Source organism: Lepidothrix coronata, unplaced genomic scaffold (genome assembly GCF_001604755.1).
Source record: "Lepidothrix coronata isolate B3197 unplaced genomic scaffold, Lepidothrix_coronata-1.0 Scaffold191, whole genome shotgun sequence".
Classification (NCBI taxonomy): domain Eukaryota; kingdom Metazoa; phylum Chordata; class Aves; order Passeriformes; family Pipridae; genus Lepidothrix; species Lepidothrix coronata.
The window spans coordinates 64,269-87,700 of NW_016690371.1; the positions used below are offsets into that span (position 1 = coordinate 64,269).

The 23,432-nt window shown below is 38.6% G+C and overlaps 1 protein-coding gene across 10 annotated transcripts in view; it reads right to left on the reverse strand.

The window, feature by feature from the left end:
* ADGRG2 (adhesion G protein-coupled receptor G2) overlaps nucleotides 1–23,432 on the reverse strand; it is a 64,003-nt gene that overhangs the window by 35,563 nt on the left and 5,008 nt on the right. For 9 of the 10 annotated variants that reach the window (XM_017831503.1, XM_017831498.1, XM_017831499.1 and 6 more), the window contains 2 exons: nucleotides 16,547–16,665; nucleotides 7,280–7,897 (listed from right to left, as the gene is read on the reverse strand). In XM_017831503.1, coding sequence (XP_017686992.1) covers nucleotides 7,280–7,897; nucleotides 16,547–16,664 — 736 coding nt within the window. In that variant the 5' untranslated portion in view covers nucleotide 16,665. The remainder of the gene's footprint in view (nucleotides 1–7,279; nucleotides 7,898–16,546; nucleotides 16,666–23,432) is intronic. The other variant, XM_017831506.1, reaches the window with a different exon arrangement.

The following is a 23,432-nucleotide window of genomic DNA, read 5'->3' on the forward strand; positions in this document are numbered from 1 at the left end:
AAAATAAGCTAAACACAAACCATGAACATGGAGCTGACAAATACAGCCAGTGATGATGGCACATATAATCTGAGGGGCACTTTTTTCTGGACAAAAACCTAACCATTACTTCTCTTACAGCACAATATTCACATGCCTAGAGTTGATAGAAATTATTCATGACACTTGTCCTTGATCAAGGTGCAGAATTAAGTTCACTAACCAAGTCTTTCATCAGAATCACCTTATCACATATTACTAAATATCACATTTGTTAACCCTCCTCCTTTGCTGTGTTTAAGAACTAGAAAAAAAAATTAATAAGGTTTATTTGGAGAAGAATTAAAGTTCAATCCAAAATAACTCTAAAGTTGACATGAAAAAAGAGAAGTAAAATAACTCAAGGTGTGCTAGTTACAAGCCAACAGAAAATATATTTCCCTTATGTTGTTTACTGTTGATAAGAGCAAGAAAATCCAAACATATATGAAACATCCATTTATTTGCTCTGTGGATTTTTATTTGCAACATTGTTAGTTCAGGATCATCAAATCAATATATCTAATATATCCTATGCCAAAACATGACATCATATATTCTAGTAATACTTTGCTACATTTTCTCTAATAGAAAACATTCCTGAGGATTCAAACAGCAAATAAATAGGCAAAAAAATTCAGTATTATTCTTTGCTTTTGATGCAAAGGACATAGAACAGAACCCCACAAGAAATGTTTGCTTTCTTTTCTGAGGGAAAAGGCAACTCCATTACATAAGATAAGCACCAGTTTCTGTTACTAATATGCATCATTAGAAGTAGAAGTAGCAAGTCCCTTACTGTCTTCATATCACTTTGTACTGTTCCGACACAAATAGCTACAGGCTAAGCCAAGACTTGAGAAACCCCTTTGTGTAGGCAGAGGAAACTGTTCCACTGGTATGAAATCTGTTTAGCCAACCATAACTCCATATCACAGCTGCAAAAATTGTCACAACCTTCATTTCCCTTTCATTTTCCACAATGACTTTGTATGACAGTGGGAACCACTGTAACTTTAGCATCTTCCATCTGGTAGATTAAACCCACTAGTAAAAGTACTTAAGGCTTGGTGCACAAACTGATGTAGCTCTGAGAGAGACCAGCGTCTGACCCTAACTAAAAAACAGCCTTGTGCTTACAGCATTCCTTAGCATGACAGCTCTTAATTCTTAAGCAACTGGCTCTTTTAGGATGTGATGGTCCCTACATGTCCTGCTAAAGCTGTTCCACCAAGCAACACAGAACCGAAAAATCAATTCAGCCAAAGGGAAAGAAAGGCAGAAGGAGGCTTTGTAACACAATGGTCAAGATGAGACAGATGGTTCTGGACCCTGCACCAAAGGCACTATCACTCATAACATGCTATTTTTTCGGAAACTCAGACACAACATACAGAAAAAATCCCTTAAGGCACGAAGGGTGTCCACTGTTCTACCTCCAACTGGAAGAATTAAAAAAATCCTTTTCTTCTCCCTACCTCCAATCTAACTTATGAGCAGTTCGCTCTTTCTTAAATGTTTTGGAAAGGCCAACACCCTTTCTGATTCACCTGTCTTCAGGCAACCGGCTCTGCCAGCAGCAGTTCAGTTTTTCCAGGGCGGAGAAGTGAGAAGCAGCTGGAACCTGGCTGCCGATAACACTTCATGCAAGAAGTAAATTACTGGCAGCTGTTTTTGTCCCCCTGTCTCAGGGGAACAGTGTTGCTGCTGACTAATCCTGTTTTACCTAACACTTCTTGATCTCTTTTAAACTTCTACAGAAAGCATCCTTTGAGCAAGCTGAGACAACAACTACACGGCTTTCTTAGGAGGAGAAAAAGAGTCTGAGCTGTAGTGAACTAGAGCTCTACATGGACTTGGCTGTTAGACAGCCATGACCATATGTTGCTAATAAGATCAGTTTTGACTTACAGGTGCATATAAAAATACAAGGAAATACTTAAAAATTAGATTTTCTAAATAAGAAGTTACAGCAAAACCTTGAGTGTTTAAAGTTTTTTCACCAAAACTTCACCTGATTCAGGCAGGGGAATTGACTCCCACCAAAAATGCCAAAGTGGAAGTTTTTATTCCAGTTTTTATTATGACCTTCTGGTTAAAAAAAAAAAAAGTAATTAAAACCATTTTATATTGAAAAGTCAATTCCACACTACATTTTTTAATTCTGTACAAATCCTCTTCTACACATTCTTACAGGCAATAGTTATTGGCATGTATTACAGCAATCACCAGTACTGTGCAGCAACTACTGTCCGTTTGCATTCAGTGAAATGAAAATGCCTGGCATTAATACATTTCACAGGACTTGTCACAAAAGAACCTGAGAAGCTCAAATAGCAAAACTTCAAAATGGTGCTGCTCTGAAGTCCAGCTATTCACAGAAACAGGCACCAAAAATATGACATTCAATTCTCATATTCAAAATAAATCCATATTTTCTATTAAGATATTAGGTCCCTTTAACATTTGAAACCTTTAATGAATAAACATTCTGCCAAAACGAGCCATCCTGTCACACAAGGCATTAATAATAATAACACATAAAAATCCTCCCCAACTAACAGTTGTTAGTTAGTTGTACACGGTAGGATAGCCTACCTTGATTTTCTATGTAAGTTAGATTTTGAGGCACACTGTATACAAATTTCTAGGACAAAACTTATGTACAATCTTCATTTTATGTTTTGGTGCCCCTCATGACACCTCATATCTGCTCTGACTCCCTGTGGTGGAAAGGATGAATTATCAGTGACCATTGGACAGAAAAATATGTAAGAAAACAATGACAGTGCTTTTTCACATCAAGGTCTGTCACTTTGGCCAGTTTTAGTATCCTTAACAGAATATTTAGGCACAATTACTTTTAACTCAACTTTCACGTTACATGGTTTTTAAGAAACCAGATTATAAATATAGTTTTTATCTGTTTGTAGAAAGCTGTACATTAGATACTGAGGTGGATCAAATCACCTATTCTCCGGCAAGTTGATTTCCAAAAAGCCATTTCCTTTGATATCACAGAAGGGGAAGGGAACAAGAGCAAAGAAAGAGCAGGTTAAACATGCATTCTGTTAATAGGTACAAAGTAGAGTGGTACATGACTCATCAAAAAGGCACTCCAGAGTTAGGTACTTTTTTCCCATCACATTTACTTCCTTCAAGAGCTTCTAGAGGTTTCTGTGGTATTCTGTCCTTACAGTTTTAGCAAGAAAATTGTATTGGGGCAAATAATCTACTTTTTCATCTTCTGCTTTCATGATCCACTAAGTAAACATAATAATAAAAAAATTTGGTAACCAGCAGGCTGGGATACAGACTGGATGAGTGACAGCTTCATTTCCACTTTCTGTCTGAGGACATAAACCCTTGGGACTCCACCCTCCCATCAAGGAAGGGTGATCCTGTCATCAGATGGGCACACAGACCGGGAAATCTTTAAAGGGAATTATATGAACCTAAAACATACCTCCTACTGCTCACACCTGCAGACTAGAACAACAGCCCAAACTGAAGCGTTCCTCTTCCTTGAGAATGCAAATGCAAAACAGTCCCACAGGACACTGGTCACTTCCCATTTCTCCCGTCTGCATTAAATGCTTTGTTCAGAAGCCTGGAAACCTCTTCCAGAAACACCAGTAGCAGGCTCAGCAATATTGAGAGTGAAAAGGGTACATGAAAAAGAGGGGGCAATATCTTAATCTTGAAGGCTGGACAAGACAGTTTACAAAAATCTAAAATGCCACAGTATAGTCTGAATTTTAGTTATTAAAAAAAACAAAGGCAACCAAAAGCAACAGGCACTGGACTCCTGCTAAAACCTAGAGCACCAATATCACAAATGAGATGACAGTGCTTTACTACCAGTGATACTATTTACAGTTATGCCAAAAATAATCTATTTATTCAAAGAAATTAGTTAAAGATATTCCATCATCTCTGTGCTCCTTGTATAAATGCACAGCTTAACAGTTTGGATATTTATATTTGGATTAAGAAAGTTACTGTTTAATGTGTAACTGAAATGATTAATGTTTAAACAGTACATTTCTTCCCACTGTGAAGTTATTATTAAAGGCAACTTGCAAATATCCCATGTGAAAATGACAACTGAAGAGCTGGGGCTCACAGGTGACTAAAATTTCTTTTCAAGGATTTAGCATTTTAAACTCATTTTCTTGTGGGTCTGTTCTCTTGAATCACCCCAAACTTTAGATTACTTAGTAGGCTTTTTTGTTGGATTATACAGAGACATTAGTGATACCATTCATATTCTCCACATTAAAGTATGTAGCTACAGAGGAATCATTCATCAAGGAACAAGATACAGAAATTTCCCAAAGTTAAAATTTAGAATAGTAAGCGCATCTTTCTTCACTTATATATTTTTAAATAACAGGAGATGACCTGTAAAGTGAGATACATTCAACCTGTGGCACTCTTTTCTCCGTATCACAGCTATTATGCTACTTGTCATTCTCAGTAAGAGGGGAATTATCAAAGGAACCTGAGGAATGTAAGTGGAAGGCCAGTGACGCACAATGTGAGTGGCCTCCTGCCCTCTTTGGCCCTACCTGCAGTTTTTACACCTGCCCAGCCTGCAATGGCCACACCAAGCAGAGGAGAACCAGAAGACTCTGTGACCGGAAGAAGAAAGAATTTCATCTTTAATCAGATCTAAAAGTTTGCTGTTGTTAAGTACCATTAGTCCAAGAAATGTGATCAGCCCTCATCACAAACTGGGAAGCAGCCAGGTATATGTCCTTTCTTGCAGATCTTCAGATGTATAAGATACGTAGCTACTGCAAAGGCAATCCCATCCACTTCTGGGGAGTGAACTACTTGGTTAAAGCTGAGCATGCCTCCAAGTGCTAAGCATGTGTGGAAATCTTATCAGAATCGGGATTTTGGTCCGTATTAGACTTCACATGGTTAAAAAAATATTAAATTAATTTTTGGTAATCTGTAAAACTACCATTAAAATAAATTTTAAAACCTAAAGAAAAATAATCAAAAGAGACAAGAAAAAGAAAGGCAGGAAAAGGAGGTAAGGAAACATGAAATAAATATGTGATCTTAAGTTAAATTATGGTAGCCTTTGACTGATATTTTGCAAACAATTGTTTTACGTAGGCACAATATGCCAACCAGGTCACAAAAAAAATTCTGAAACTTGTCCTCTGGCACAATTATGACTGTAATGAACCACTTCCTTTTCACCTTTTGTGCCTATACAAGAGGCACAGTCCTTTCCCAAGCTTTATCCCTTTGCCAGTTACATTCTTTGCAGATCCAAAATCAGATCTTTCTGCAGACTTACTACTCAAAGTCTTTCTGTTTTACCAAAAAACAGAGAAGCCTCCGAAATCACGTTATTTTTACACGGGTGTTCAGAGGAATTTATTGAAAGAAATCATATTATAAGACTAGTAGCATTATCAATTAAAATCGCCTGACACTGACTGTTAGATATTCCTACTGTAAATGCTTTGTTATCTATTGGACTAGCATTTGTTAAATACATGCTTTTCACAGGATGACTTGGGGAGGGACAATCAGCTAAAATGCATCTATTACTGAAGAAAGGCAAATAAACTGTAAAAAAAAACCCCAGTGAGCTTCTCTTTGAAAAGTATTTAATCTCCCAAGTTATCTAGAGGAGATAACTTATATTTGGCAGTAGAGATGGCCTCTGCACTGAAACAAACCCCTGTCAGCAGTTTCACTAAGAAGCAGAGCTTTGGAAACCATGCATCTTACACACTCACTAGAGAGCTCTTGCAGACAGACAAAAGATTCCACAAGCCACTAAATCACGAATTCTAAAATCATTGATCTGTTGGGGCTGAAGTTGGGCATTGGCTAACCAAGCTGCCCTATGATGCTCAAGGGAGCTCTATATTCAGGGCAGAAGGTGCTGGAACTGAAAACAAGGAGGTTGTCCTTTCTGTATACTAGTGAAAGAGAATCAGGTGCTCCACTCCGCTCCACTCCGCTTCACTCCACACTATCCAGACATATCTCTCTCAAGTTTTCTTTGTAGAGAACTTTTGTCTGGTAGCCAGAACGTTCCCCCTTTCAGTCTTAGGACTGTATTCCTTCAAACATGGTCACACATGAATAAAGATATCCTTTCTTCAGCTCCTTTTTCAAATCACACAACCAACAAAGACGTGCTCCCAACTACAGCATCAGGGTCAGCAGAGGCATTTCATTCCTTACAAATCAGTGCTAGGGGCATTCTCCATGAGTCCTGGTTTGTTAGACAGATTTCTTTCTCTCCCAGAAAAAGAAATCTGGTGATCTCATTTTAATGCCTTTACTAAGACACTTTGAATCTACCCAGTCAGGCAGTGGTTATAAGATTACATGGCTAAAAGATATTTTTGAATCTGTACAAAATAGATAAGTACAGTTTTTAAGGATCAAGGTGATGAAGACTAAGACCAGTGCCACAGTTTAACTGAATCATTGATGCTATACAAAAATCTTAGGATTTTTATATAATTGAGCCAGTCACCTTAAAATCTCTTAGGAGATAACATCATTTACTACAATTGATAAATTGGATCCCACCGAAACTTGATTCAAGTTTGTCTTTCTTGCCAACAGATAGGCTAGCAAGAGCTAAAAACAGGATTATTCTCTTGCTTGAACTCAATTTCTCTGAAAAAAAATCTTGGTTTGGTTTGATTTAAAGTTTTTTTTATGGTTCTTTTTCAGGGCAGAGGGGAATTTTGAGAAATGTGTGAGAAATCATTTGGCCATTTTAATAACGGAGTCATTACTCATAAAGAAGAAGCCTCCAGTAATTTTTACAGATGTAGACCATACCAGCTGAAGATGGTGTAATGTGCCAATGAAGCAGCAAAAAGTTACACTCATTGAAATTCTGGCCCAGCAAATATGCACAGTGAGGACCACCAATGCTTTCCTCTGTATTTATTCCCTGTACAGAAGGTGTGTAAATTAATTAAGATGACATTGATACATGCCCAAACACTCCAAGGAGTTTTGGTTGCATGCATCCTGCTCTCATATTACATGGACAGTAGATAGAAACAAAAGTTGAAGCAAGTTGAAAGTTTGTAAAGAACTGCTGCTATGCTTTTTCATTTGGATAAAAGCTAGCAAAAGCTGCAGGTCCTCACATGTTCTCAATAAGAATTTAGCTAGGAATGATTGGTAGATTGAGGCTTTGTAAAATCTGGAAGAGAAACTTTTGACTAAATCATTATTTCAAAAACAATGCAATGGTACTTACCACATGGCAAAGAGTTATCCTCTTCTACTGCGGTGGTATAGGTCCAATCCTCCTTTCTCCAGCCTATAACACCACTATCCTGGCAGTCCTCAGACTGTGTTATATTTGCCTTGTCCCACATTCTGAACATGTACAGTTCCCCAGTCATACCCTGGTTAGGTGACGCAGCTGCACCTCGCAGCTTTGAACAGCCAAGTAAGAACTGACCTTTTCCAGGCAAATTAACTTTCCCCCTTAGTTTTTTGTTTAATATTTTTTTTCCATCTATGAAAACCTTCATCTCCTCATTGTCACTTTTCCACTGGATACATATTTGGTTCCAAGTGTTTTCATGAAGTCTTGCTGATTTATTGATTTGATTTCCAAACAACCATATGCTCAATTTGCCATGATCTCCCATAAGTCCAAGATCATACTTATTTGCAGAGACATTGATGTGAGGTGTTTCTTGAGTGTATACATATGCTATCCATGGACTGTGTGATGAATACAGTTTGAGGTCCACACAGACAAGGAATTCTTTCAAGGGATGCAGAGAAATTCTTGATGACATAATCCAAGGATCTTCACATGCAGTCTTAAAGACAGCTTTATATCGCCCCAGGAAATCTTCCTGATCTAAATAAAGAAAAGGTGATTTGTAAAATTATTTAATTTTTAAAAGTATCTTTTATACCAATGTTATTCTTCCATAATAGTACTGATCCTAGGCATTTACGTAGGCGTTTTTAAAACAACAAGAAATAACCTTGTAATCTACTCTTTTGGTGGTTTTTGGGTTTTTTTGCAGTAGGGAAGAGACAATTTTGGAGGCAGTCAATAAATCCTAGCTGCTCATGAAAGCTTTGAAGTAAAACTCATGCACAAGACCAAGGATGAACATGCAGAACCACCAAATTGTTTAGGTTGCAGAAGACCTCTAAGATCATCAAGTCCAACTGCAAGTCCAGCACTGCCAAGCCCACCACTAAACCATGTCCCTAAATGCCATATCTACATGTCTTTTGAACACCTTCAGGGATGGTAACTCAAAAACTTTCCTGCACAGCCTGGTACAATGCTTGACAACCCTTTCCGTGAAGAAATTTTTCCTAATATCCAACCTAAACCTCCCCTGGTGCAACTTGAGGCTGTTTGCTCTTGTCCTATCATTTGTGACCTGGGAGAAGAAATAACTCCCACCTCGCTACAACCTCCTTGCAGGTTGTGAGTGATTAGGTCTCCCCTCAGCCTTCTTTTCTCCAGGTGAAACAACCCCAGCTCCCTCAGATGCTCCTCATAAGACTTGTGCTCCAGACCCTTCACCAGCTCCACTGCCCTTCTCTGCACACACTCCAGCAACTCAGTGTCTTTCTTATCATGAGGGGCCCAAAACTGAACACAAGATTTGAGGTGTGGTCTCACCAGCTCTGAGTACCAGGGAACAATCACTGTCCTGGCCCTGCTGGTCACACTTTTGCTGATACTGGCCAGGATGCCATTGGCCTTCTTGACCACCTGGGCACACTGCTGGCTCATGTCCAGCCCGCTGTTGATCAACACCCCAAGGTCCTTTTCTCTCAGGCAGTCTTCTAGACACTCTTCCCCAAGTCTTTATGTAGCACTGCCTGGGGTTGTTCTGACCCAAGTGCAGGGCCTGGCACTTGGCTTTGCTGAACCTCATACAACTGAGGCTTCATTCTGCTCCCCATCCCTCTCTTCCAGCTCAGGGTGCTGGGTATCCAGAGAGCAACTGGTCTTTCTAATAATGATTGAGGCAAAAAAGGCATGAAGGCACCAGCCTTTTCCTCATACTATGTCATTATGTTCCCCCTTCATCCAATAAAGGCTGGTGATTCTCCTTAGCCCTTTGGTTGCTAATGTATTTATAGAAACATTTTTTATTGTCTTTTACAGCAGTGGCCAGATTAAGTTCTAGCTGAGTTTTGGCTCTTCTGATTTTCTCCCTGCATAATCTCATGACATCCTTGTAGTCCTCCCGAGTTTCCTGCCCCATTTTCCAAAGGTCATAAACTCTCCTTTTTTTCCTGAGTTCCAGCCAAAGGTCTCTGTTCAGCCAGGCTGGTTGCCTCCCCCTCTGGCTCATCTTTTAGCCTGCTCCTGCACCATTAAGATTTCCTTCTTGAAGAAGAATGTCCAGCCTTCCTGGGCTCCTTTGCCCTTCAGGACTGTCTCCCAAGGGCCGACTTCTCCAAAAACCAAAAACTCTTTCCTTTTTGAGATCACTCTGCCCAAGACACCCTTCAACCACCACATCATGCACTAGTCCTTATCTGTTCACAAACAACAGAGGTCCAGCATGTCCAGCAGGGCACCTTCCCTAGTTGGTTCCCTCACCAACTGTGTCAGATCACCTTCCAAACACTCTGGAAACCTCCTCGACTCTTTCCTCTCTGCTGTATTTCCAACAGGCGTCCTGGTAAGCTGAAGTCCTCAATGAGAACAAGGGCCAGTGATCGTGAGACTTCTCCTAGGTACTGATGGAATATTTCATTTGCCTCTTCATCCTGGTTGCATGGCCTGTAACAGACTCCCACCAGGATATGTGCCTTGTTGGCCTTCCCCTTGACTCTTATCCACAAACACTCAACCCTATTGTCACCATCATTAAGCTCCAGACAATCGAAACACTCCTAATGCAACACAGCTACCCCACTGCCTCTCCTTGCCTATCCCTTCTGAAGGGTTTATACTCATCCATTGCAGCATTCTGGGTGTGAGTCATCTCACCATGTTTCTCTGATAGCAGCTGAGTCATTGTTTTCCTGCTGCACAATGGCTTCCAGCTTCTCCTGTTTGTTGTCCACCACACAGGTTGTGTGTCCTATATCCAGGACTGCACATATATTTTGCATTTAATAGATACTGGATAAAATACAGAAACAGAGATAGAAGGCAGCACTATAGCCCTTACTGCATTCTTACGTCTCAGTCTTGCATCCTCCTCCTCTGAACAAGATCATATTTCTCCAAGCTATTTTTAAAAAGGTAGAACAGAAAAACTCAGGGAACTACAGGCCACCTCTGTGGCCAGCAAGGCCATGGAGCTGATCCTCCTGGAAACTGTGCTAAGGCACATGGAAAAGAAGGAGGTGATTGGTGACCAACGCGGCTTCACTAAGGGCAAATCATGCCTGACAAATTTGGTGCCCTTCTAGGACAGGGTTAAAGAATTAATGGATGAGGGAAGAGCAACTGATGTCATCTACCTAGACTTTTACAAAGCATTTGACACTGTGCTACACAACATCCTTGTCTCTAAACTGGAAAAACAGGGATTTGATGGACGGACCACTCAGTGAATAAAGAATTGGCTGGATAGTCGCACTCAAAACGTTGTGGTCAACGGCTCAACGTCCATGGAGAGACCAGTGACTAGTGGTGTTCCTCGGGGGCTGATACTGGGACCAGAACTGTTTAACATCTGACATGGACAGTGGGATTGAGTGCACCCTCACCAAGTTTGCCAACAACACCCAGCTGTGTGGTGTGGTCGACACACTGCAGGGAAGGGATGCCATCCGGAAGGACCTTAACAGGCTTTAAGATGGGCCTGTGCAAACATCATGAAGTTCAAAAAGCCAAGTGCGAGGTTCCATACCTGGGTCAGGGCAATCCCAAGCACAAATACAGACTGGGCAGAGAACGGATTGAGATAAGCCCTGAGGAGAAGCACTTCGGGGTGTTGGTTGATGAGAAGCTCAACATGACCCAGCAACATGCATTTGCAGCCCAGAAAGCCACCCATATCCTGGGCTTCATCAAAAGCAGCATGGTCAGCAGGTCAAGGGAGGGGATTCTGCCCCTATACTCTGCCCTTGTGAGACCCCATCTGAAGTGCTGCATCAAGCTCTGGGGACAAGAGAAGTTGTGGATGCCCCATCCCTGGAAGTGTTCAAGGTCAGGTTGGATGGGGCTCTGATCAGTCTGGCCCAGTGGAAGGTGCCCCTGCCCATGGTAGGGTGGTTGGAATGAGATGATCTTTATGGTCCCTTCTAATGCAATCCATTCTATGACTATATGATTTCTTCCCCAACCCTGAGATTCTTAAATCCTCAGCTGAATACTGGCAGTTACAGTAAGAAAGGTAGAAAACAGCCATATTCTAGTAGAGAATGAGTATAGGTAACTTTTAGAAAATTTGTTTTGGAGCCACTGGTTTATTTTAAATTCAGCCCTCATTCCCTGTTCTCTATCAGAGAACTTAGTTGCAGAGACATCTGGTCTGTGAATCTCAAATATACTGTGTCACTAAGACAGTGGCAACCTGGAGTTCAACTTGGATAGTAAATGGAATTTGTGGTGTCAACACTAAATTTACTGGTAAAAAACAATGTGCCTGGCTCTGTCAATGCTGGTAAAACAAGTAGTTCCAGATAATGCCCCAAACACTGAAACTTGATCATAACTGTTCAGTGCTTATCGGTGCCTCATTTCCTCCACTGTCCCAACACAGGAAAGAACAGACTTTGGTAGCTGTAGATGTAAGCTCTTTGGAGCTGACTCTCATTTTGTGGGAATATACACATTCCAATCACGTAATCATTATCATGATTGCTTGCTTTTAGGGTGCACACATCAGCAACAAAATAAGAAGAAAGTCCTTTGGAAGGTGAAGTGGAACTACAAAAAAATAAAACAGTCTGGTAGATGCTCAGTCAGTGCAAGAGAATATGTTACTGACACCTTTAAGGAGTCCATTATTTATCAATATAAGCAGACTTTTTATGAATGCTCCAGAGGAGGTTTGGGATTAATCATGATTGGTCAGGGTTGGAAAGCAGAAAAAGATTGGTCAACATAGGAAAAAAAAGCTTTTCCATTAGCTCTGCTGCAAAAAGAGAAACTTCCAGGCAATTTGGATCAGGGTTTTTTTTCCAGGGCAAGTTACATTCATAGTCCTAGTTAGCTGTCAAGATCACAGCCAGGTCTTCTGTAATTTCAAGCAACCAGAGCACCATCTTTCATCAGGCCAATTCTGACAACTTTTCTGTCTCTTGAGCTCAGAGCTCTCAAATTTCTTTTTCAATAGCAACAAATGAAAACATGAAGAAAGTTCCTAACTTCCAAGTGCAGCTTTATAGGTACAAGCTACCAGAAAACATTCTAAACACAAAATATATCAACCCAGTTACATCGATATCTATTCTTGTTGCATACTATAGCTTCAAGACTTCCTCTGTGACACTAATTAGCAAAAACCTTTCACAACCCAGAATCATTCCTGAAGTTCAACATACATCATGTAGGTGCCATGCAAGGCTATAGACCAAACAAAAAACTCTCTGAGTACAGACTGAATTAGGTGAAAATCCTAATGATCAGAGAGTGGATTTTGAATGGTGAGATAATTCTTAGATTGGTTCTAAGTGGCAATGGAAAAGAAAAACACACTTGACCCAACAGCAAGCAGCAGAATTATTTCCCCTCTGCCCAACCCCACAGCATGAATTCACTCATTCAGTTCAGCCTCTTGTCAGAGTCTAAAAGCAGAAGTTCAGCATGGAAAACTAATTTTTAAAACAGCTTAAAAGCTGGGGTGACAAAGCCTGGATGGGAGAGGAAATTGTCCCAGAAGATAAGATTTTTAGATACAGGCTCAAATGTACCTTCCATTTTTAGTAAAAGGATTACTACAATTAAAATAGATCTGCCAATTTACAGCACGGACAGATCATGAGGAAACCGATTTTATAAAGGAAACAGCTAGCTAGTTATATGCCAACACTTGTGACACAGTCTCTCCAAATAAAAATAATTGCTCAAGTCTTTCATTATTAAGTGGGAATTCTGCTGAATGTTTTGAAAAATTTGATGCAGCTGCTGTTCCTCAGAGTATATGTCAGAAATATACTTGCATGACTCACATAGCTTCCAAAATTCCTGTAAGAAATCTTGAGCATGCAGACATGGCCAAAGTGACTGGTTTCCTGACACAGCTTCAAAACCTGAAGTCACTGTTAACTATCCAAACTGACAGACTGGAAAACTATTTCTGAGCAAAAATATTAACCAAAACTTGAAGTATCATCATCAGACTTTACTTTGGAAGTGAGAAAATGGTGAGAGAGGCTTGATTTCATGTTAAATGTTAAATTAGTGTTGATGTGCCAACAGTGAATTAAAGGGTTGCTAAATCCTATTACATTATTTAGGGGAACTGACACATCAAAGTTGTCAAGGGAGGCAGAGCGGGCATACACTTGCAGATGAAAACAGTCTTAAAGCAGGTAGCCAACAGAAATTATGCAAAATGACAACAACCTGGTGATGATTCTTCTGGTCTGCTTTATATAATTAAAAAAGACTGCTGTTGATCAATATGCAAGGACTGAAGAATTAATTTAAAGTAGCAAAAGCATTTACATAGAGAGGTCTAACCTTCTGGAAACTGGAAAGGCTGGCCCACTTTGCTCTAAGCAGTTATAAAAAAAAGTGCCAAAAAGTGGTGCCAAAGTTAAGAGAATAAATACCAATACTATCTGAAATGTTATAAGAAAGGCTTGGAAAATTTCACATGCTTTATCTACCCAAAGAATGCCGAAAAAGCACAAAGGAAATCACAACCATAGTCAGAAAATGCACTTTGCTGTTCCAAGTAGAATATGTGCAGTACAGCATTATGCTAGAAATTTATTATCAGTATTATCTTGGCTAAGTCTCTGATATGTGGGTGCATGCCATTTAAGTAGGAGACAACTTCACATTAAAGCCTTTGGAAGTTCTGTTAATCATCACTTATTTTCTCTAGGAATGGTACTTGTGGTCTGTGTCCCACCCTTGACCACGGAACTGAGGAGCTGGAACTGGCTGTGCTCATACTGTGGCATTCCTGACTTATAATTAGTTTCCTTGGGTCCAGACAATACAGAAAAGTATCCATGAACACACCCTTATCACCACAGCACAAAAAAGGTAGCATAGTAGGAAGAATGCTCCAAACATCTCTAGAGTAAGTAAAATTACTGTGTGTGGGGGGGAAATGACAATTTGGAGTGAAAGAAACTCCATGCAATAGTAATTGTGGGCCGATTTTTCAATGTCATTTGCTGTATTTGGGCACTTAAGCCCTTTTAGACATGCAAATTTTTCCTTATTCCTGTATTTAACTCTAACAGATGCAAAAGTTGGGGTTTTTAACCTCACTAGAAATAAAAGCATCCACTTAATAAGTAAATTCTCTTAAGCCCTAAAAGAAATCCTAAAACACATGTGCGTACTTCCAAATGTTTAAAATAAACTTTCTGAGAATGAAAACAAACAAAAAATGCAATATCTTTCTTTTTTTCAAACATTTTTAGATGGTGATAATTGATGTCTTTACAAGAGATAGCCAATCACAGATAGGAAGAATTACACGTACAGGAGCAAATCCTCTTAGTACATGAGAACCAGTGTTATTTTCCTTATATTACTAATAACCACTGTGTCAGTATAGTTGAGCATTAATACAGTCAAGTATTCTATTGAAAAAGTGTAGTAACAAGTTTATTTGTCCGCACAATCTGGCTTTTAACCAGTAACAACAGTCATTAACTTCCTTGCAAGTGTTTGCCACCTGTAACACACTTGGCTTGCCACAGTCCATTAAAATGACGTCAAAAGAATCTTGTATACTAATATATTCCATCTAGAGCTCATAAATGTTCTTTATAAAAAGTTTAAAACTCTAAACTTTCTACATGGGGGTCACCTGATTCTGCTTAACATTTGGAACTCTGAAGCTAAGAACTCTTTCCTCAAAATTAATTTCATCCCTTCTTTTTATTCACAGTTGTATTTGTTTATCTGAGGATAAACTATGCCATGTTTTCCGGTGTCCTAGGCATCAGAAAAAAACACAAGCAGTTCTTCTCTTTTCATATTTTTTGGAGAACACACATACTTTGGCACCTCAGATGTCAGAACTGAGTAGAGATGCTGCTGACAGTACTAACAGCCTAAAACAAAAAAAACCAATAAAATAGGATGAAACCATAAATATGCCCTTGTGTCTGTCTAGCTTTTCTTGAAGGATTTCTGACATTTGCAGGTGATGTAGATGTGAAAAACCAAGTCCCTCTTTGCTTGCTTCCTCAGAACTCTTCTATGACATCTGTCCACCTACTGAGCAGCTCTGTCCTTTTCACTATTTGAAGCACAAGACATTAAAACCTCTACAACTTAGTAGCAGTTTTATCACCTGAATGTCAGATTCTCTCTCAATAAAATCATTTTATGAAAATTACTATATTTGGAGAATTAGAGTCAGAATTTGTCTAGTCACTAAACCTATGAAATCTCATTGCTTGTACAATGTTGTTAAGCAGGCACATCTAAATTAAAAAAAAATAGCAGTAAATTTGAACTGAAAGAAGTTCTGACCCTCTAAAGTAAAAACATGCCATGACACAGGAAGGAGCTTCTGAAACTAGCATTAAGTACATGGCAAAAAACACTTCCAATTTTTTAATACCTCAAGCACTAACATGATAATGTTTTAATACCTCATTTACTAACGTGATAAATGTATTACACAGTATTGATATACAGAAACTTTATGAATGACAAGCACTGTTATTTTTATCAGTTGGGGTCCAGAGTAGTGACAGACTAACCATCAGTTTACAGAATAGCCATGAGAAAACATAAATTACTTTACCTCACCTTACCTCTTTACAAACTACTTTACCTCACTTTATTCTACTTTACCTCACACAAAAGCATTACAAAAGTTATCCAATTTGTACAAGAACCTTATAAAGTTACTTTTCATTTACTGTTATAGAAAGAACATAAATTGGCAAGTTCAAATGTGTCATTTCTGTTACATGTTTTGGACCTTACTACCTTCTCCTTAGCCATATTCAGATCAAGAGAATGCAGATGTTCTATGCTCATACACAGCCTAAATAGAGTGAAGCTCAAAGAATTTTGTGGTGTTTTTTCAAGAACAGATTTAACAATATTTTTGGAAAATAGGAACACTTGCAGTTTAAAAAAATGTCAAGAAAATCATTTGTCTTGTTATGACATATTGTGTTTTAGTTATCTCCTCATCCATAACCTAAAAGAAGTTACTACCAATGAGTTTTTATGAAAACATAAAAAGCATCCAAAATGCTAAGCATCAATTGGTTCATTTCTTGTTAGTGACGGTTTTTCCTCATAATTTCAAGAGGGCAAAAACTTTCCTGTTCTAAATACATTCAAAATTCCTATTCATCAAGATGAATGTGATTTATTTGGAATACCAACACTAGACAAATCAGGAAAAAATTCTCTTACCTTTGCCTGCTGTAGCCAGGAACAACTGAAGTAAAAGGACTGCTTGAAAAATCCTGAATCTCAAGAAAATGTCCTGTATTCTGCCAACACAGCAGTGCTGTTTTCCCCAGGCAACCATTCTAGAAGAAAAAAAATAAATAAATAAACCAAAATTACTAGAAAAAGTGTAGGTATGTGGACATTATGAAAAATTATGTTTCCAACATAAGAGTATAAATCTTTTCAACCCCGTTATACTATTGGTCATATATTGTACAGAGATGCACAAATACTCTGTATATTGCCAAGACACTAAGAAAGAAAGAGCTGTTTGCTGAAAGGAAAAACAAAAATAAAACCAAAAAACCTCATTTGAGCTCTAATTCTCCAAAGACTCACAAATACATGAGAGCATGATTCCTTGCACAAATAAGACTTTCAACATTTGAAAAACAAACAAACAAAACCTCCAAAAGATATCATGGCTGGGCTTCGTGAACGAAGATTTGTGGAGGGCTCTACCCACGTTTGTTACAAGCACACTGGTGGCTAAAAAGGCCAATACGAGATAGACACATCTGGTTGCAAAAGGCACAGCAGAAGGAAGATATACACACAAACAAAACAAACACACAAAACCCACACCAAACAAACCCAACCAAAACCCAGCAGAGCAAGCATGGAGAGCTTATCCAAAAGCTTTGTTAATCTCATCAAGAATGTAAGAAAACATCTCTTCAGTCCCCTACCCACATGTAGGGGACTCCCATGTGACATTTTAACAGAAGCACTGTGAACTCCTAAGGAAGAAGCAAGACTTTGATTCCCAATCCTCATGTCTTTCTCAAGACAAGAAGCTACTGAAAAAAAAAAAAAAGAATTGCCACAAGTCACTGTGGGCAGCAAGATCATGGAGAGTACCATGAAAACCTGGTTTGCCCACATTTCTTCCTGGTGATGGTTGTCTAATGGGAGCAACAGGACATGGTGTTGGAAAAAGAATGTGCCTCCTATTATGAGAGATAATGCTCTATGAAATGACACAATTTTTTTAAAGATCTTTTCAAAAAAAGGTATATCTGAATATTTTGCACACTGAAAGAAACATTAAGTAAACATTCCGGTGCTCTCTGCATGCATTAATTTTTACATAAAAAGGTTTAGAGATACATAGTTGTAAGTGCCTCTGTAATTGATTCTTGAAACAAAGGCACAGCAGTAACCTTTACATATTGACTATCTTTAATATATCAGCTTTATGGCAGAACAGAGCATTCTGCACGACACCAGAAGTTTAATTTTGCAATCACAAGTCTGGTGCATGTATGAGTGTACTGGTTAGCAATCCTCCTGCTCCCAAACTGCACTGTGCTTCTGTACATGTATCAGGCTGCAGTAGGTTCAGGCACTGTAAATGGTGAACTCTTTCAGGAGCAGTAAATTTGTGTTAATGTCAGGGCTAAAATGTTTTGGGGTTTTTTTTGCAAGTATTCACACAAATTTAAATATTTGTTGATATAAAATGGTTGTTATGGGCTGAAGTCTGCAAGAGAAGTGCTAGAGGAATAAACTGAGAAACAGTGAAGTTGCTAGTTGATTGATATTTTGGAAACTGATTAAATGTACATGCAATAAATTATACACGTAACAACATAGCACAGGATGCATAAAGCAAAGGCTTCTCAAAAATTAAGAGCACTGCAACATTGTTGCCAGTGTTTAAAATAATTACATTGTATTACATAGCAAAAAAAAAAGGTAATACAGATTGCATTAAAAAACACCGATCTGGATGATTACAATACTGCTTCCACAAAAATCAAACATACTAAAACTGACAGAAAATAAGTCGTATGCTAAAACAGTGGTCATAGCTAATACACACAATCCCATGCAGGAACAGATCAAAATGAAACAAAAACAAGTAAAAAAAGCATGAGATGTCAAAGGCAGGCTAGCTTTCTAAAGATCCACAGGAAACATGTTCAAATCTGTCTTCAGCTTGTTTCTCTGAATGCTTAAAAATCATATATTAATAAAGTTGTTCGGTCAGCAAACGAAGTAGCACAATTACATTAATTATTCTAAGAGCCTGATAATGATGACTGTCATGCTTAAATACATCTGTCAACTTCATGGATTGTGCATCTACAATATAATTTTCTAGGGTTAAAAGAGATACCCATCCAAAAGCCATGTTTCCTTTCTCTGCTTACTCACGCTTCCCATTCTAGTCTCAAATTAGGTCACTTCCAAGCAAAACCAAGCTGCGCATCTATTCTTCCATGTTATGGGGAAACCTCTTCCTTTGTACACTAAACCATCTATCCACAGTAATGTATTTAGAAACACACAAGTATTGAGGCCATGTTACTGAGAACACAGCTGCGATGGGCAGGACACGTCTCAAGGATGAAGGACCACCGCCTCCCTAAGATCCTACTTTATGGTGAACTTGCCACTGGCTGCCGCATGAGAGGAGCCCCGAAGAAAAGATACAAGGACTCCCTGAAACAACATCTCAGCCTTGGCCATATTGATCAACACAACTGGTCTACTCTGGCCTCCAATCGGGAGGCCTGGAGACACACCATCTATAACGCAGCTGTCTCCTTCGAGAACACACGTAGGATCACTCTCGAGGAAAAAAGGCAGCGCAGAAAGAACCGTGTATTGCAGAATACACCATCTAAGGAGTCTTCCTGCTGCGCCTTTTGCAATCGGATATGTCTGTCACGTATTGGCCTCATAAGCCACCAACGTGCCTGTAGCAAATGTGGATAGAGCCTTCCCAAATCTTCGTTCGCGAAGCCTCGCCAAGATGATGATGATTTAGAAACAAAAACAAACAAAAATTCCAGCATACCTTATCTCTACTACATTGACATCAAGAGTTGAAATGTGAATGGGATGGAGTTCCACAAGTTTAGCCACTGATGCCAGCAAGTACTGAGGCAAACTGGTTGCTTTGTGTCACATATGATACTGATTTGGAATGCTCCTATATTCCCTGCATTTAGTTTTCTCCTTAAGCCTCAGTTCTGCAAACACGTACACATGAAATGAGCTGACAAGACAAAGGTTTATTCCTGAACCATCAAGCATGCCTTCTATTTGGTCTGGTAGATCTCATTGGGCAATAATTTTAGTGTCCCATCCACCACAAAAAACAACTGCATTACAGCAGTCTAAATTTGAGGACAGGAGCCAAGCAATTCCTTGTTCTGACTCCAGCTCTGCCTGAGCACTATGTAGCCCTTAGGAGTTTGAATGGACCTTACTCTAACTCTTCCGGAGTGAGCTTTGCTAATATTTGTCCAGTGTTTAAATGAAAGCCTGTAATAAATACTTTCTGTACATTTAGGGTTTTATTTCATCTGGGTTTTTTGACCACTTTTTTTGTTCTCACTTCCTGAGATGGGCCCAAGCAAAGACAAGTGGGGACAGATGCGAGCTTCTTGTTGACTGAACGCTGTCACATTAAGAACTTTGAAACTATTTGAAGCTATGAATGAAGATTAATATCACAGGGAAAGCAATAAAATCCAGATAGCAGGAAACTGAGTAAATGTATAAAGTGAAATACTGACATGGTCACAGCTCAGTTGACTTTTTGCAAGACTTTGTACATTTACACTAGCTCAAGATTGTTCCAAGTCTGGATAAAATATACAATTAAAAGAGTTGGGAAAAAAACATCGGTATTCCTTTCTTTTGCAACAATGCTGTTTAGCCATTACTAAAGAAAAAGATGCTTTGATAGATTTTTTTAAAGGAAAAATACACCAAGATATAAAATATGACTTCACCATAGCCACTATGTTCCTCTTAAACTTAAGTCTTTCTCTGTATTAGAATCCTAAAGCTTTACTCTTGATGATCCTAAACAGTAATGTAACTGCAAATATATAGCTGAGAATTGGGCGTGATTCTTTGCATTTGTTATTCATTTTGCTCATTTGTTCAAATGAACACTTTTATTGTTCTTTATAACAGATGACTCAGAGAGCATGAATATGCGTAGTTTTTGCAGTTGGATGAAAAATTTTCACTTGTAAATCAAGCAAATCTAATCAAGTACAACAGTTACTGAGCCACCCAAGAGTGGGAAAGAATTCTATGCACAGACTACAGGTAAAGATGTAACAGGCTGGCTTTACTTTCTCACTTACAACAAGTCACTTTTGTTTACAAAGAGCTAAGTGTCCGAAGTAGACAAGAATATAAAACATTTCTTTATGGGCAGCAGAAAAGATGGAAATTGAGAAAATAAAGGCTCAAGCATAAATCTGCTCTCTCTTGTTTGTTCTCCATGAAGAGTGCTCTATTTTGACCAATCACAATCTTATAGTATTAGCACCCGGGTTTCACAACATTTCATACCATCTTATTAAGTTGAAAGTCAAACTAGAATTGACAGAGCTTTTCTTAAAACAAATGAACACATATAGTTTTAAAAATTAGATGGTTATTTTGTATGTTGTGTTACACATGATGCATTCTGCATTAATATCACATTCTCTAGAAATTAAAGAATTTAGTGGAAGCAAAGACAGGAAGATGGTATAAGAAGGAGTCCATATTCTTATCATTAATATTAATTAGCTTATGCCATGCTATTTTACTTTACTGCTTTCCAAGTGTGTACCTATAGGTGACATATCAAGACATATAGGACTTACCTTCAGCAACTGCTTGCCTTGTATTACATCAGATATATTTTCTATATGACTGAAGCCAAAGAAAGTGCAAAACATAAATACAACTGTTGTGTTCCATAGTGTATTTTGTTAAACCACTTTTTGAAAAATACACGTAAATTTCACAATTCCTGTTGAAAATATCTAATTACTGGCAGTCTTTAACATTTAATAAGCTGTTATGCCAAGTTTTAGCCAGAGCAGGTTCTCACTGCCAATGTGTAAATTGTTGGTTACAGAAACTTATGACCCAAAGCAATCATTCCTTTACTTCTAATCGTGCTGTCTGCTGCTGCACTTCAAACTCTTTTGTTCAGGTCACACTTATTTCAGTCATAGTGTCTGTGCTTCATTCTGTCTTCTGTAGTTATCCCCTATAAAAATTTTGGATTTTAATAAAAATATTTCCCAAATGTATAGAAGCTACTGCTGAGGAAGAGGGTAATAATGAATGGTAAGTTTCTGACCACTGTTCTATAACAGTCTGCCTTATTCAAACCTATACCAGGTGACAGAAGGCTAAAACGAGTAAGAGAAACAAATCATACTGCCCATGTATGAGAAACTTTTTGATGTCTTAAATTACTTTCAAAAATGTAAGACTGTAGACTTCTTCCATCAACCCTTTATATTTTCCAGACTGGAACCAAAATGCAGTAAAGTTCTTATGTTATTTTTAAATTTTGGCTGAAGCAACTGAGATGTAATAGGGAGGACGCTTATGTTGGAAAGTCTTATGTCACTGTGAATCTTGGCACACACAGTGTTCACTGACTTAACAGCAGAAGTAGCACCACTGATTTTAAAATGTTGTTCCGTGGGGGGGTGTTATGTGTTTTTCCAGAAGACAGTATTATTAGGATTATTACTGTCTGATAATAGCTTGATTTTCATTAATTTTCTCCAGTGTTAATCACGGCTGTAAAAATAGGCATACATATGTGTTCTACATATAGTCACTTTACGTAGAACATCAGTTTTTTCTAAGACTGTAATGGTAATGTGCTCAAGGACCTTCCAAAGATGTCCTCCTGACATAAATCTTTACTGTTTTCAAAGATATTAAATATTTTACTTTTTAATAAGTTGGCTTACAGAGAGCAACAAGCCACTTAGCTACAGACATCAGTCACCTGCAAAACTCATGGCTCGCTGGTCCATTTCTTAATAGAACTAAACAGGAGGAAGAACCCTCTGAGAAATCCATTCTTTTGTTTAGTCTTTCAATGCTGCAGGATAGTGGCATCAGAAAGACCTTTTAATATATTCTATTTTGCAACTATCAAGCTGTGCAAGCCAAGGTCTGCCTTCAGTCCAACTCATAGATCTCCCCTTAGATTCATGTAAAAGTGCAAATTTAATCACTAAAGTCTGCGTAAGTGAATTCAAGAGTGTGGTATGCTATTGGATGGCTCTCCATCGTGGACATCAGTGCCAAAACAAAGCACTTTTGGTACTTAATTCTGTTGTACAGCAACTTGTGTCATATGTAGTGCAAAAATGGAACAGGGGACAATAACAAGCAAGTTTTTGTTCCCTCTTATCCACATTGGAAACGTTTCACCTCTTCATATGCAATTGCCACCTGGGAGATGAACAAGAGGCCTCTCTCTAGCTCTTATAAAAGTTTTACACTATCCAGGAAATCCCTGTCTGTGTTGTATATTCCCTCGAGAGCCCACACTCCATTAAATCTTCCAGAGCAAACTAAAAAGCCCTTCAGTGACAATACCACAGCAGGTTTCCACTTCAAAGAGTTTACAAGGTGATGTGTGAGAAGCAGAGATGTAATAAAAGTAGTTATGTTTGTCACAAGTCTGGTTATTTCAACTTCAGGTTGTTTACATTTTCATTAATAATACTTAGGGTTTAAAGGTATATTGGTTTAATGGAGGAGGAAACCACAAAACGTGTTCTGCAGTGTAGAAGACTGCAAATACAACAAAGACCACATTACAGGTGCATCAAATAAGATTAAAGGAACACTAGACATGCACCTTGAGCCATGTAAAGCCATGAGAAAGGGTGTACAAAGGTATAAGCATAAAAAAAAAGCAGACAAAAAGTTTTGGAAAGCCTTTATATTCGGTTACAGGACTTGAATTCGCTGCAGAGATAAAGAGGGAAGGACAAAGACTTTCCTAAAGCTCAAATATTCAAACAGGTGAGTAATGTAAGCAGGCTGTGAAAATCAAGCAGGGCCAGGC